The 14,938-nt window shown below is 50.4% G+C and overlaps 1 protein-coding gene across 1 annotated transcript in view; it reads right to left on the bottom strand.

The window, feature by feature from the left end:
• The window catches only part of LOC311121201 (AT-rich interactive domain-containing protein 3A-like), a gene marked incomplete at both ends in the record, with an annotated part of 118,480 nt that overhangs the window by 19,613 nt on the left and 83,929 nt on the right, over nucleotides 1-14,938 (bottom strand). Inside the window, 1 exon segment of the mRNA XM_084195719.1 lies at nucleotides 4,586-4,769. Coding sequence (XP_084051845.1) covers nucleotides 4,586-4,769 — 184 coding nt within the window.

Below are 14,938 nucleotides of genomic sequence, written 5' to 3'. Positions count from 1 at the left end.
GTGTATGGGGTGGTCCCGGGGATCGAACCCACTACCTTGGCGTTACAAGCGCCGTGCTCTACCAGCTGAGCTACAGAGGACCACGTTTAAATGGCGCCCATTTAAATAAAAAAAATGCGCTGACATGTTAACAAACAACACATCTCCTAAAAACAGGTCAAAGTAAAATGGACGATATGGAAATGGACAATCAGGCAACTCACAACTGCTGTCCAGGAGTTTCATCCCGTGGGCTAAATTGTAATGATCAGTGGTTTCCGGTCCGGACCAAATCTGAACCAATCATAGAAGTTTATGTTTGGTTCAGATTTTGTCCAGTCTGGACCAGCCTTGATTTGGCCCAAACATAGATGTCTATACATGATGTCTTTTCAACTTTCATTCAGAACCGACAATTAACCTGATTTCAATATCCGGAAAATACATATTTTCCACATCCCAAAAATATGTATCTTCAACGTTGTCACGTCTCCTCCCGTTGCTCCCCTCCGGCGCTCTGATTCGCCGGTCTACTGAGCCACCGGTCTGAGCGCACCACCTCGGCAACACCGGAATGGAAACCCAACGCACCCTAATCACCTCCAGCGCACCTGCACCTCATCATCTCATCACCACCCCTGTTTAGCCCTGGACTGTTCTGGATGATGTTGTGTGTGATTGTTTAGCTTCGTGTCGTTTACTCTACCTTTCTCTGTTATTTCTCTTTGTCATTGTTAAGTAAACCTTGACCTTGTTAATTCCTGCGTCTGCGTCCTGCCTCTTCGTATACTCAGTACTCGTCACAGAATCACACACCACGAAAATGGATGCAGCAGGAGTTTCCCAGTGCCTGGACGAGCACCAGCCCAGTTGAACGCCGCCATGCAGGAAGTAATCCAAACTCTGCATAATCTGCCCAGCGCTGCGGTTCCACCTCAGGGAGCGGCGAGTGCATCCAATCCACCTGTTCCCGTGCTATCACCCACTTCTGCGGGAACCCTCACCCTACCGGAGCTCTATGACGGTAAAACTACTAAATGTAGCGGCTTCCTGCTACAGGTTTCACTTTATCTGGCGCGTCAGCCTGGGGCATATCCATCTGACCAAGCCAGGATAGCGCTGGTGATTTCACTACTTAAAGGAAAGGCGCTGGATTGGGCCACGGCAGTCTGGGAAGGAGAGGACGCAGTGGCGCTTCCCTACCCCACCTTCCTCGCTCGGTTCAGGGCGGTGTTTGATCATCCCACGGAGGGAAAGGACGGGGGTGAGCGTCTCCTCCATCTACAACAGAGCGAAGGGCCCTCGCCCGAGCTTTCGCACGGTGGCGGCGTCTTCCGGCTGCTCTACGCACGGCCTTCAGGAGAAGCTTACGGGAGGACATTAAGACGGAACTCGCATGTCGGGACGACGAGATGGACCTTGATACCCTCAACACCACGTCCATCCGTCTTGATGACATGTTGAGAGAGAGACGGCTTTCCCAACACCTCCCGGAGCCTCGACGCTCACCCCATCTGAGCTATGGAAGCCGCCCTGCTTCCGAGTCCTCACCCATGGAGGTGGGCAGCACCACCTACACCACCACGGACCACAGATCTCCTGGCGGCTCCCCATCTAGGCGGTATGACTCCCGCTCCGTGAGTGTGACGGCATCTCCTATCACAAAACCATTGTTTTTAGTGCCCATAACGGTGACTGGTTATTCCTTCTCTTCCATATCTACTGCAATGATAGATTCCGGATCAGTGGGGAACCTTATAGATAGGGAGCTGGTCTCTGAATGGGGGTTGCCTAACGTTCCACTGCCATCTCTGCTACATGTCACCTCACTGGACAATAAACCCCTTGCATGTCATTTTTCCCCATCACCATCCCCATTCCTACACTACTGGAGCACCACGAGGAGCTGTCATTCCACATCGTCACGTCACCCCTTCACCGGATCATCTTGGGATTGCCCTGGCTCAGACTACACAACCCCACCATCAATTGGATCACCAAGAGTATCACAGCCTGGTCCACCTCATGCCGGAAGACCTGCCGGTGGTTCGTTGTTCCACATCAGTGGAGAGTCCGGAGTCCGCCCTCCAGCCCAACATTTCACGTGAGTACGCAGATCTCTCCGATGTCTTCTCTTCATCAAAGGCTACGTGTCTCCCTCCTCACAGGCCCTGGGACTGCGCCATTGACCTGCTGGATGGACAACACCCCCCGAAGAGTCGCATTTACCCCCTTTCCATGGTGGAGACTGAGGCCATGGAGAAGTATGTGCCGGAGACCCTGAAACAGGATTTCATCAGACGCGCTACCTCTCCTGCCTCCGCCAACTTCTTCTTCATGGCCAAAAATGACAGAGGACTGAGACATTTTTTACATTTTAGTCATTTAGCAGACGCTCTTATCCAGAGCGACTTACAGTTAGTGAGTGCATACATTTTCATACCTGCCCCCCGTGGGAAACGAACCCACAACCCTGGCGTTGCAAGCGCCATGCTCTACCAACTGAGGTACAGGGGACAATGCATTGACTACAGGGGGCTGAACGCAGTCACCACCAAGTACCGGTACCCCCTCCCTCTGGTTCCGTCGGCCATCGAGCAGCTACGAGGGGCCCGGTACTTTACCAAGTTGGACCTGAGGAGTGCCTAAAACCGGATCCGAATCCGGGAAGGAGACGAGTGGAAGACGGCATTCAGCACTACCTCAGGCCACTATGAATACTGCATCATGCCCTACGGCCTCGCCAACGCACCTTCTGTGTTCCAGTCCTTCGTCAATTACGTGTTCCATGACATGCTGAGTAGACAGGTGGTGGTGTACATCGATGATATCCTGATCTACTCGGCTACGTTCGAGGAGCACGTCAGGGACGTCCAAGCTGTCCTACTCCGCCTCCGGGAACACAGCCTGTTGGTGAAGGGGGAGAAATGGGAATTCCACCAATAGGCCATCTCCTTCCTGGGATACCGGATCAGTCCTCAGGGGGTGTTCATGGAAGGAGTGAAGACGGACGCCGTCAGAGCTTCATGGTGGCCGTAGATCGGTTCTCCAAATCATGCAGTTTTTTGCCCCTAACTGGTCTTCCTTTTGCTCTCCAGGTCGCTGAGGTCCTGTTCCAACAGGTCTTCCGGCATTATGGACTTCCGGAGGACATCGTCTCGGACCGTGGCCTCCAATTCACCTCCCGAGTGTGGAAGGCTTTCATGGAGTAGATCGGGGTCACGGCCAGCCTCACTTCCGGGTATAGGCCTAAGTCGAATGGGCAGGTGGAGCGCATGAACCAGGAACTGGGGAGGTTTCTTCGTTACCACTGTCAGGACCGGCAGGGTGAGTGAGCGAGGTTTCTTCCAAGAAACTGAGCCCCCGGTTTGTGGGGCCATTTAAGGTCCTCCGGCAGATAAATGAGGTATCATACCGGCTGCTCCTTCCCCCTCACTATCGTGTCTCACCCACTTTTCATGTGTCTCTCCTCAGGCCAGTGGTTCCTGGTCCTCTGGCGAATGCCGTCCCCCGAGGTATGGCACCTCCGCCCCTGGACATTGACGGGAGTCCGGCGTATGCGTTGAGGGACCTACTGGTTCTCATTATTAAGTAAACCTTGACCTTGTTAATTCCTGCGTCTGCGTCCTGCCTCTTCATATATCAGTACTCGTCACAAACGTCCGGAAAATACATTTTTTCACCTTTTATTCAGAACCTAAAATTGAACCTGACTTCAACATCTGGAAAATGTTGGTTACTGGGACTATTCTAGCTTTGTGGGGGGCAGCAATTTTTTTGGTCTCGACTAGGGTGGCATAACGGCCAGGACCGACCCTGCCCCTAACTAACAGGCTCTCTGCTGTTCTCCTCTCCTGTGATCAGGACTAGACACACGAATCCCCCTCTACTCCAACCCTATCATTATCATGAATGGCTGTAATGGTAGTAATGCACATACCATCGGAGCAGAACATAAATGTTATTGTGCCTATCAATACTCTGCTAAAACATAATGACTGTGGTGATTCAATAAGGTATTTATAAGAGGAACAGCAGGCGTTAGATTATTTATTTCGCGTTATTTATAGAACATTATGCTGCCATATTATTCTGAATCAAGCGTAGTGTCACAGGAAAAGGGTTTTATTTCCTGTTTAAGGACAAGAGACGGCTTTCAATCTGGGAATCAGCTTTGAATCCTTTGAATCTAACACTCACATATCTAACACATAAAAACGTCTGTTTTATGCGGTTCCAACGCACACGTTGTTTTAGTACTCTGCATGGCTACTGGTTCTGCGTCACTACTGTAGGAGCTAAAAGGGAGTCTAAGCCGCGCTAGGAGGTTATCTCTCGTTATCACCAGCGGATTCACTCACTGTGTTAATGTACGGTGCACCCTTACAGAGCTTCACTCACTGTGTTAATGTATGGGTGCACCCTTACAGAGCTTCACTCACTGTGTTAATGTATGGGTGCACCCTTACAGAGCTTCACTCACTGTGTTAATGTATGGGTGCACCCTTACAGAGCTTCACTCACTGTGTTAATGTATGGGTGCACCCTTACAGAGCTTCACTCACTGTGTTAATGTATGGGTGCACCCTTACAGAGCTTCACTCACTGTGTTCGCAGAGTGAAAGCTGCACTGGTGATGGAGGTAGGGAGGTTGAGGCCTTTGGTGATCTCACGCCATATCTTCTTATTGATGACCTCCACTAAGCCGCCTTTTTCTGTGACCAGCTTGTAGAGCGTGTACAGATCCAACACCTGCTTGGCCATGATGGGAATACGATTCACTGGGGTCCCTGCAGAGACAAAACACAATATCCACAATCAATGCTATTAACTTCACTCCATCGATAGAGAGGGTTTCCTCCAACGCTGGCTTATAAGGCCAGTCAAATAGCTGTCAGCTTGGTTAACAAGACATATTACTTTTTGAAAAACTCCCTCTTGACTTTTGATACAGTGTTTTATTAAAAGGGGCAATCGATGAGAATGGGGGCGTGCTCGGTCCTCTTCTTTTTCCTGTAGTCCACAATCATCTCCTTTTGTCTTGATCACGTTGAGGGAGAGGTTGTTATCCTGGCACAACATGGCCAGGTCTCTGTAGGCTGTCTCGTCGTTGTCAGTGATCAGGCCTACCACTGTTGTGTCATCGGCAAACTTAATGATGGTGTTGGAGTCGTGCCTGGCCATGCAGTCATGGGTGAACAGGGAGTACAGGAGGGGACTGAGCACGCACTCCTGAGGGGCCTCCGTGTTGAGGATCAGCGTGGCAGATGTGTTGTTACCTACCCTTACCACCTGGGGGCGGCCCGTCAGGAAGACCAGGATCCAGTTGCAGAGGGAGGTGTTTAGTTCCAGGGTCCTTAGCTTAGTGATGAGCTTTGAGGGCACTATGGTGTTGAACGCTGAGCTGTAGTCAATTAATAGCATTCTCACGTAGGTGTTCCTCTTGTCCAGGTGGGAAAGGGCAGTGTGAAGTGCAATAGAGATTGCATCATCTGTGGATCTGTTGGGGCGGTATGCAAATTGAAGTGGATCTAGGGTTTCTGGGATAATGGTGTTGATGTGAGCCATGACCAGCCTTTCCAAGATAGTTTACTCAGGCCGTTTACCATTGAAAAACATTGTCACGGTTCCTGTCTGTGTAAGTGGGCCGTTCCCTCTCTAGCGTGAGCATGCTTTTCCGGCTTGAGCTCATGGTTCCTCCATAACATCTGGAATGCTAACGCGAGAGAGGGAACAGCTGGCTCTGGTCTTCTTGTTGTCCCGTCCCGCTTGCCCCACCCGCCCCGCCCAAAGTAGAACGAAATGAGCCAGTGAGATGTCTCGCCCTGGGGCACCCCCTCTGCGAGGCGGGGGCAATAAGTAGACCAGAGTGAAATGAGGGAGTGGGGTGTCTCGCCCTGGGGCACCCCCTCTGCGAGGCGGGGGCAATAAGTAGACCAGAGTGAAATGAGGGAGTGGGGTGTCTCGCCCTGGGGCACCCCCTCTGCGAGGCGGGGGCAATAAGTAGACCAGAGTGAAATGAGGGAGTGGGGTGTCTCGCCCTGGGGCACCCCCTCTGCGAGGCGGGGGGCAATAAGTAGACCAGAGTGAAATGAGGGAGTGGGGTGTCTCGCCCTGGGGCACCCCCTCTGCGAGGCGGGGGGCAATAAGTAGACCAGAGTGAAATGAGGGAGTGGGGTGTCTCGCCCTGGGGCACCCCCTCTGCGAGGCGGGGGCAATAAGTAGACCAGAGTGAAATGAGGGAGTGGGGTGTCTCGCCCTGGGGCACCCCCTCTGCGAGGCGGGGGCAATAAGTAGACCAGAGTGAAATGAGGGAGTGGGGTGTCTCGCCCTGGGGCACCCCCTCTGCGAGGCGGGGGCAATAAGTAGACCAGAGTGAAATGAGGGAGTGGGGTGTCTCGCCCTGGGGCACCCCCTCTGCGAGGCGGGGGGCAATAAGTAGACCAGAGTGAAATGAGGGAGTGGGGTGTCTCGCCCTGGGGCACCCCCTCTGCGAGGCGGGGGGCAATAAGTAGACCAGAGTGAAATGAGGGAGTGGGGTGTCTCGCCCTGGGGCACCCCCTCTGCGAGGCGGGGGCAATAAGTAGACCAGAGTGAAATGAGGGAGTGGGGTGTCTCGCCCTGGGGCACCCCCTCTGCGAGGCGGGGGCAATAAGTAGACCAGAGTGAAATGAGGGAGTGGGGTGTCTCGCCCTGGGGCACCCCCTCTGCGAGGCGGGGGCAATAAGTAGACCAGAGTGAAATGAGGGAGTGGGGTGTCTCGCTTTCTCTACCATCTTTGGCAGTACAATATAAAATATACCATTTAGCAGACACTTTTATTCAAAGTGACTTACAGTCATGCGTGCATACATTTTACGTATGGGTGGTCCTTGGAATCAAACCCACTATCCTGGCATTGCAAGCCCCATGCTCTACCAACTGAGCTACAGAAGACCACTATGACCATCCCTCAACTGTTTACCAAAATAGCGGCGGGGTGTCCCGCGTTGTTATTGTTTGAATTGCAGATTGCCCCTTTAAAGTATGAAAAACGTATGCGCTCACTAACTGTAGGTCGCTCTGGATAAGAGCGTCTGCTAAATGACTAAAATGTAATGCATCCTCTGGAATCAAACTGTAATGTTATAGAAGGGATGTTTTTACATTTACATTTTTACATTTTAGTCATTTTAGCAGACGCTCTTATCCAGAGCGACCTACAGTCAGTGAGTGCATACATTATTTTTTTCATACTTTTTTAGTGGAACAAACTGTTATTTTATACACAAAGAATTATGAGCCTTCACCAAAGTATATGGAACAGAATGTTTCTATGCTTTCTTGTAATGTGAAAACAATAGCTCAGGAAATAGTCGGCTCCACAAACAAGGCAAGTGATGTCACTACACTGTTAGATGAATCTTTAAAAGGAAATAACTCAAAAAATGTAATAAATAAATAAAATTAACTAACATTCTGGTATATACAATTAAAACATTAAAACAGCAGATTTACAAATACATTTCTATTGTACATGTGATATTTAAATACACCTTATATGTGAAAATAACATTACTTTAAACAAGACTTTCAGCTCTTCGACCACAAACTGACTGGGGATCCTCATCCTCTTTTTGTTTTCGTTCCACTCAGGTCTTAGTTAGCAGGGTAAAAGGAGGCAGATAGTCAGTTTAACGCAGAGAGGGAAGGGTCAGCCTGACCGGAGATAATCAACCTGTATTTTCCTGATAGAGTTCCATTGTGCCCGTCGGATTTACCATAATGCCAATCAATACCTGCAGAAATACAGTGCAAACAATAGCAGCAAGCAGCGCAGGGCTGTGAGAGAGGAGGAGAGGAGGGGAGGTGAAGTATCGTCTGAGGAAGTAAAAACACATCATTTGAGGCTGGTCATTATTGGATGGCTTCGCTGACAGCGGGACTGACTGAATAGAGAGACACTATTAAAACTAGAGATTTATCTGGCCTCTCCTGCAGGACAATGCTGCCATTATATCTAAAGTAGATATATAGTCATCTAGTAGCACCACCCAAAGCCCATCTATCTTCCAACTTTACACTAAACTGTCTGTATATCACAGCTGCATCGTGGCAGCCTGGCTGTCTGGCCTGGCTGTCTGGCCTGGCTGTCTGGCCTGGCTGTCTGGCCTGGCTGTCTGGCCTGGCTGTCTGGCCTGGCTGTCTGGCCTGGCTGTCTGGTGGAAGTGCTCTCAGGAGGAGTGGGGTGTGATTCTAAATAAAGAGACTTCTCAAAAGGTTAATGGACGTACTTTTGAGTTCTCTCATAATTAAGATTGAGATACTTGACTGACCGTAGGGTAACATTCAGCTTGCTGTTACTATAGTAAGAGGTGTTAGAGTCAATAAGAGTGCAGTTAATAACAGTACAGTGGGTTAATACAATAGTATTCTTATACAGTACAGTGGGTTAATACAATAGTATTCCTATACACTACAGTGGGTTAATACAATAGTATTCCTATACACTACAGTGGGTTAATACAATAGTATTCCTATACACTACAGTGGGTTAATACAATAGTATTCCTATACACTACAGTGGGTTAATACAATAGTATTCCTATACACTACAGTGGGTTAATACAATAGTATTCCTATACACTACAGTGGGTTAATACAATAGTATTCCTATACACTACAGTGGGTTAATACAATAGTATTCCTATACACTACAGTGGGTTAATACAATAGTATTCCTATACACTACAGTGGGTTAATACAATAGTATTCCTATACACTACAGTGGGTTAATACAATAGTATTCCTATACACTACAGTGGGTTAATACAATAGTATTCCTATACACTACAGTGGGTTAATACAATAGTATTCCTATACACTACAGTGGGTTAATACAATAGTATTCCTATACACTACAGTGGGTTAATACAATAGTATTCCTATACAGTACAGTGGGTTAATACAATAGTATTCCTATACACTACAGTGGGTTAATACAATAGTATTCCTATACACTACAGTGGGTTAATACAATAGTATTCCTATACGGTACAGCAGGGAAGACATGAGACGACCATAGAAGACCTTCTGAACTACGCCCTCCTCATATAGCCCAAACACACCTTGATCTATAATACTATGATTTATCCCGACCCACAATGGCCGACCCAACGAGCACCAGGGCAATAAATAAAAAACCTGGTCCAAAAAGCCTTTGGTCAAATCTGACCCAACCAAGACAGGCCTCTTAAAACCAGATTTATGTGCTTGCAATAACTCATGGATCACGTTGACGGGAATGAGGACAGTCTTCTGTCAGCAGAGAGGATCTGATCAGCTCATGGATCACGTTGACAGTCTTCTGTCAGCAGAGATGATCTGATCAGCTCATGGATCACGTTGACAGTCTTCTGTCAGCAGAGAGGATCTGATCAGCTCATGGATCACGTTGACAGTCTTCTGTCAGCAGAGAGGATCTGATCAGCTCATGGATCACATTGACAGTCTTCTGTCAGCAGAGAGGATCTGATCAGCTCATGGATCACGTTGACAGGAATGGCGGGCAGAGGAAAAACCTCTCGTATACGACGCCTCTGTGTAACGACGGTACGGCAGTCCTCTGGTTAATCGCTCACTTGCTAAAAGATTGCAGTGTGTAATTGGAGCTTGCAAAGGGAATCATGGCCTAGTAGAGCAGAGTAATCATCATCGCTGATGCGTTCAGTTCACACTTCCCAGCAGCATAATGGGACTGGATTTTCTCCTTTTTATTGACTTTCTCTTTTAACCCGTGAAATGAAGGATCAATATAATGCAGCAGGAAAACAACTGTTTATCTCCATGTGGACATCCCATCTAAAACAACTGTTTATCTCCATGTGGACATCCCATCTAAAACAACTGTTTATCTCCATGTGGACATCCCATCTAAAACAACTGTTTATCTCCATGTGGACATCCCATCTAAAACAACTGTTTAAATTGGAGTGGCGCTTCAGTGGTTCTTATACATTTTAGTCATTTAGCAGACACTCTTATCCAGAGCCAATCAGCTGTCTGAGTTAGGAGGGTGCATACAGTATGAAACTATAATATATTAGAACAGTACTTTATTGTCATCAGAGGATGGAAACTATCTCTCTCTGTCTCTCTGTTTCTTTGTGTCTCTGTGTCTCTGTCTCTCTGTGTCTCTCTGTCTCTCTGTGTCTCTGTCTCTCTGTCTCTCTGTCTGTCTCTCTTTGTCTGTCTGTCTCTCTGTCTGTTTCTCTGTCTGTCTCTCAGTCTCTGTCTCTCTGTCTCTGTCTCTCTGTCTCCGTTTCTCTGTCTCTCTGTCTCTCACTCTGTCTGTCTCTCACTCTGTCTGTCTGTCTGTTTCTCTGTATGTCTGTCTCTCTGCCTCTGTCTCTTTCTCTGTCTCTCTCTCTCTGTCTGTCTCTCTCTCTCTCTCTCTCTCTCTGTCTCTCTCTGTGTCTCTCTCTGTGTCTCTCTGGCTCTCTCTCTGTATATACGTCTTTGTCTCTCTCTCCTCTCTCCTCTCTCTCTCTCTCTCTCTCTCTCTCTCTCTCTCTCTGTCTCTGTCTCTCTCTCTGTCTCTCTCTCTGTATCTCTGTCTCTGTCTCTCTCTCTCTGTCTCGACGAACAAGCTCCCAAAGAACCAAGACGTCTTTGTTCCCCAGGGTACGATCAGCTGTAAATAGAACTAGAATAGAACACATGTTGTTGTCATAAATAAAGAGGAAGGAAGGCTTCGAGGAAGGGAAAAAACACAAGTAGAAGTACCACCTAGAGATTCAAGCAGGATATTTAGTGTTGTAGCGATGGAAGCCTGGAACCATTCTTTAAAGCTTTGCTGTCTTTCCCTTTGTCCCTTAGTTTTCCAGATAATTACACTAGTCAGTTGACTGACTTATTCAACAGAAAGTGCTGATGGTGGTTTCAATGAATACCCACCGCAGCACCTAGAGGAGACAGACAGTCCATCACACAGGATATTTATCAGTACACAAAAGACAGTAACACCACCATTGATCTGGCTGCTTTTGATGAGAGCAGCTCAAAAGGCCTCCATCACTACTTGGACAAGACACGAGGTACAGGAGACTGAGGTCCAGGAGACTGAGGTACTGGAGACTGAGGTACTGGAGACTGAGGTACAGGAGACTGAGGTACAGGAGACTGAGGTCCAGGAGACTGAGGTACAGGAGACTGAGGTCCAGGAGACTGAGGTACAGGAGACTGAGGTCCAGGAGACTGAGGTCCAGGAGACTGAGGTACTGGAGACTGAGGTACTGGAGACTGAGGTCCAGGAGACTGAGGTACTGGAGACTGAGGTACTGGAGACTGAGGTCCAGGAGACTGAGGTACTGGAGACTGAGGTACTGGAGACTGAGGTCCAGGAGACTGAGGTACTGGAGACTGAGGTACTGGAGACTGAGGTCCAGGAGACTGAGGTACTGGAGACTGAGGTCCAGGAGACTGAGGTACAGGAGACTGAGGTACAGGAGACTGAGGCCAGGAGACTGAGGTACAGGAGACTGAGGTCCAGGAGACTGAGGGACAGGAGACTGAGGTACAGGAGACTGAGGTACAGGAGCCTGAGGTACTGGAGACTGAGGTCCAGGAGACTGAGGTACAGGAGACTGAGGTACTGGAGACTGAGGTACAGGAGACTGAGGTACAGGAGACTGAGGTACTGGAGACTGAGGTCCAGGAGACTGAGTTCCAGGAGACTGAGGTACAGGAGACTGAGGTCCAGGAGACTGAGGTACAGGAGACTGAGTTCCAGGAGACTGAGGTACTGGAGACTGAGGTCCAGGAGACTGAGGTACAGGAGACTGAGGTCCAGGAGACTGAGGTACAGGAGACTGAGGTCCAGGAGACTGAGGTACAGGAGACTGAGGTACTGGAGACTGAGGTACTGGAGACTGAGGTCCAGGAGACTGAGGTACAGGAGACTGAGGTAGAGGAGACTGAGGTACAGGAGACTGAGGTACAGGAGACTGAGGTACAGGAGACTGAGGTCCAGGAGACTGAGGTCCAGGAGACTGAGGTAGAGGAGACTGAGGCCAGGAGACTGAGGTACAGGAGACTGAGGTACAGGAGACTGAGGTCCAGGAGACTGAGGTCCAGGAGACTGAGGTCCAGGAGACTGAGGTACTGGAGACTGAGGTACTGGAGACTGAGGTACAGGAGACTGAGGTCCAGGAGACTGAGGTCCAGGAGACTGAGGTACTGGAGACTGAGGTACAGGAGACTGAGGTCCAGGAGACTGAGGTCCAGGAGACTGAGGTAGAGGAGACTGAGGTAAAGGAGACTGAGGTACAGGAGACTGAGGTACTGGAGACTGAGGTACAGGAGACTGAGGTCCAGGAGCTGAGTACAGGAGACTGAGGTACTGGAGACTGAGGTAGAGGAGACTGAGGTACAGGAGACTGAGGTACAGGAGACTGAGGTACTGGAGACTGAGGTCCAGGAGACTGAGGTAGAGGAGACTGAGGTACAGGAGACTGAGGTAGAGGAGACTGAGGTCCTGGAGACTGAGGTACAGGAGACTGAGGTAGAGGAGACTGAGGTACTGGAGACTGAGGTACAGGAGACTGAGGTCCAGGAGCTGAGTACAGGAGACTGAGGTACTGGAGACTGAGGTACAGGAGACTGAGGTCCAGGAGACTGAGGTCCAGGAGACTGAGGCCAGGAGACTGAGGTCCAGGAGACTGAGGTCCAGGAGACTGAGGTACAGGAGACTGAGGTACAGGAGACTGAGGTCCAGGAGACTGAGGTACAGGAGACTGAGGTCCTGGAGACTGAGGTCCAGGAGACTGAGGGACAGGAGACTGAGGTCCAGGAGACTGAGGTCCAGGAGACTGAGGTACAGGAGACTGAGGTCCAGGAGACTGAGGTACAGGAGACTGAGGTACAGGAGACTGAGGGACAGGAGACTGAGGTCCAGGAGACTGAGGTCCAGGAGACTGAGGTCCAGGAGACTGAGGTCCAGGAGACTGAGGTCCAGGAGACTGAGGTACTGGAGACTGAGGTCCAGGAGACTGAGGGACAGGAGACTGAGGTCCAGGAGACTGAGGTACTGGAGACTGAGGGTCCAGGAGACTGAGGTACAGGAGACTGAGGTACAGGAGACTGAGGTACAGGAGACTGAGGTCCAGGAGACTGAGGTACAGGAGACTGAGGTACAGGAGACTGAGGTCCAGGAGACTGAGGTACAGGAGACTGAGGTCCAGGAGACTGAGGTCCAGGAGACTGAGGTACAGGAGACTGAGGTCCAGGAGACTGAGGTCCAGGAGACTGAGGTCCAGGAGACTGAGGTACAGGAGACTGAGGTCCAGGAGACTGAGGTACTGGAGACTGAGGTCCAGGAGACTGAGGTCCTGGAGACTGAGGTCCAGGAGACTGAGGTCCAGGAGACTGAGGTCCAGGAGACTGAGGTAGAGGAGACTGAGGTCCAGGAGACTGAGGTACAGGAGACTGAGATACAGGAGACTGAGTTCCAGGAGACTGAGGGACAGGAGACTGAGGTCCAGGAGACTGAGGTCCTGGAGACTGAGGTCCAGGAGACTGAGGTACTGGAGACTGAGTCACAGGAGACTGAGGTCCAGGAGACTGAGGTACTGGAGACTGAGGTCCAGGAGACTGAGGTCCAGGAGACTGAGATACAGGAGACTGAGGCCAGGAGACTGAGGTACAGGAGACTGAGGTACAGGAGACTGAGGTCCAGGAGACTGAGGTCCAGGAGACTGAGGTCCAGGAGACTGAGGCCAGGAGACTGAGGTACAGGAGACTGAGGTACATGAGACCGAGGTCCAGGAGACTGAGGTAGAGGAGACTGAGGTACAGGAGACTGAGGTCCAGGAGACTGAGGTCCAGGAGACTGAGGCCAGGAGACTGAGGTCCAGGAGACTGAGGTCCGGGAGACTGAGGTAGAGGAGACTGAGGTCCAGGAGACTGAGGTACTGGAGACTGAGGTCCAGGAGACTGAGGTCCAGGAGACTGAGGTACAGGAGACTGAGGTCCAGGAGACTGAGGGACAGGAGACTGAGGTAGAGGAGACTGAGGTCCAGGAGACTGAGGTAGAGGAGACTGAGGTCCAGGATACTGAGGTAGAGGAGACTGAGGTCCAGGATACTGAGGTCCAGGAGACTGAGGTCCAGGAGACTGAGGTAGAGGAGACTGAGGTCCAGGAGACTGAGGTAGAGGAGACTGAGGTCCAGGATACTGAGGTAGAGGAGACTGAGGTCCAGGATACTGAGGTAGAGGAGACTGAGGTACAGGAGACTGAGGTACTGGAGACTGAGGTAGAGGAGACTGAGGTACAGGAGACTGAGGTACTGGAGACTGAGGTCCAGGAGACTGAGGTAGAGGAGACTGAGGTCCAGGAGACTGAGGTAGAGGAGACTGAGGTCCAGGATACTGAGGTAGAGGAGACTGAGGTCCAGGATACTGAGGTCCAGGAGACTGAGGTCCAGGAGACTGAGGTAGAGGAGACTGAGGTCCAGGATACTGAGGTAGAGGAGACTGAGGTCCAGGATACTGAGGTCCAGGAGACTGAGGTCCAGGAGACTGAGGTAGAGGAGACTGAGGTCCAGGAGACTGAGGTAGAGGAGACTGAGGTCCAGGAGACTGAGGTAGAGGAGACTGAGGTCCAGGATACTGAGGTAGAGGAGACTGAGGTACTGGAGACTGAGGTACAGGAGACTGAGTTACTGGAGACTGAGGTAGAGGAGACTGAGGTACAGGAGACTGAGGTACTGGAGACTGAGGTAGAGGAGACTGAGGTACAGGAGACTGAGGTACTGGAGACTGAGGTACAGGAGACTGAGGTAGAGGAGACTGAGGTCCAGGATACTGAGGTAGAGGAGACTGAGGTACAGGAGACTGAGGTACTGGAGACTGAGGTAGAGGAGACTGAGGTACAGGAGACTGAGGTACTGGAGACTGAGGTACAGGAGACAGAGTTACTGGA

This window comes from Coregonus lavaretus (assembly GCF_964263955.1).
Source record: "Coregonus lavaretus genome assembly, contig: HAP1_SCAFFOLD_1105, whole genome shotgun sequence".
In the NCBI taxonomy this organism is placed as follows: Eukaryota; Metazoa; Chordata; class Actinopteri; order Salmoniformes; family Salmonidae; genus Coregonus; species Coregonus lavaretus.
This window is presented reverse-complemented; position numbering and strand designations above follow the sequence as displayed.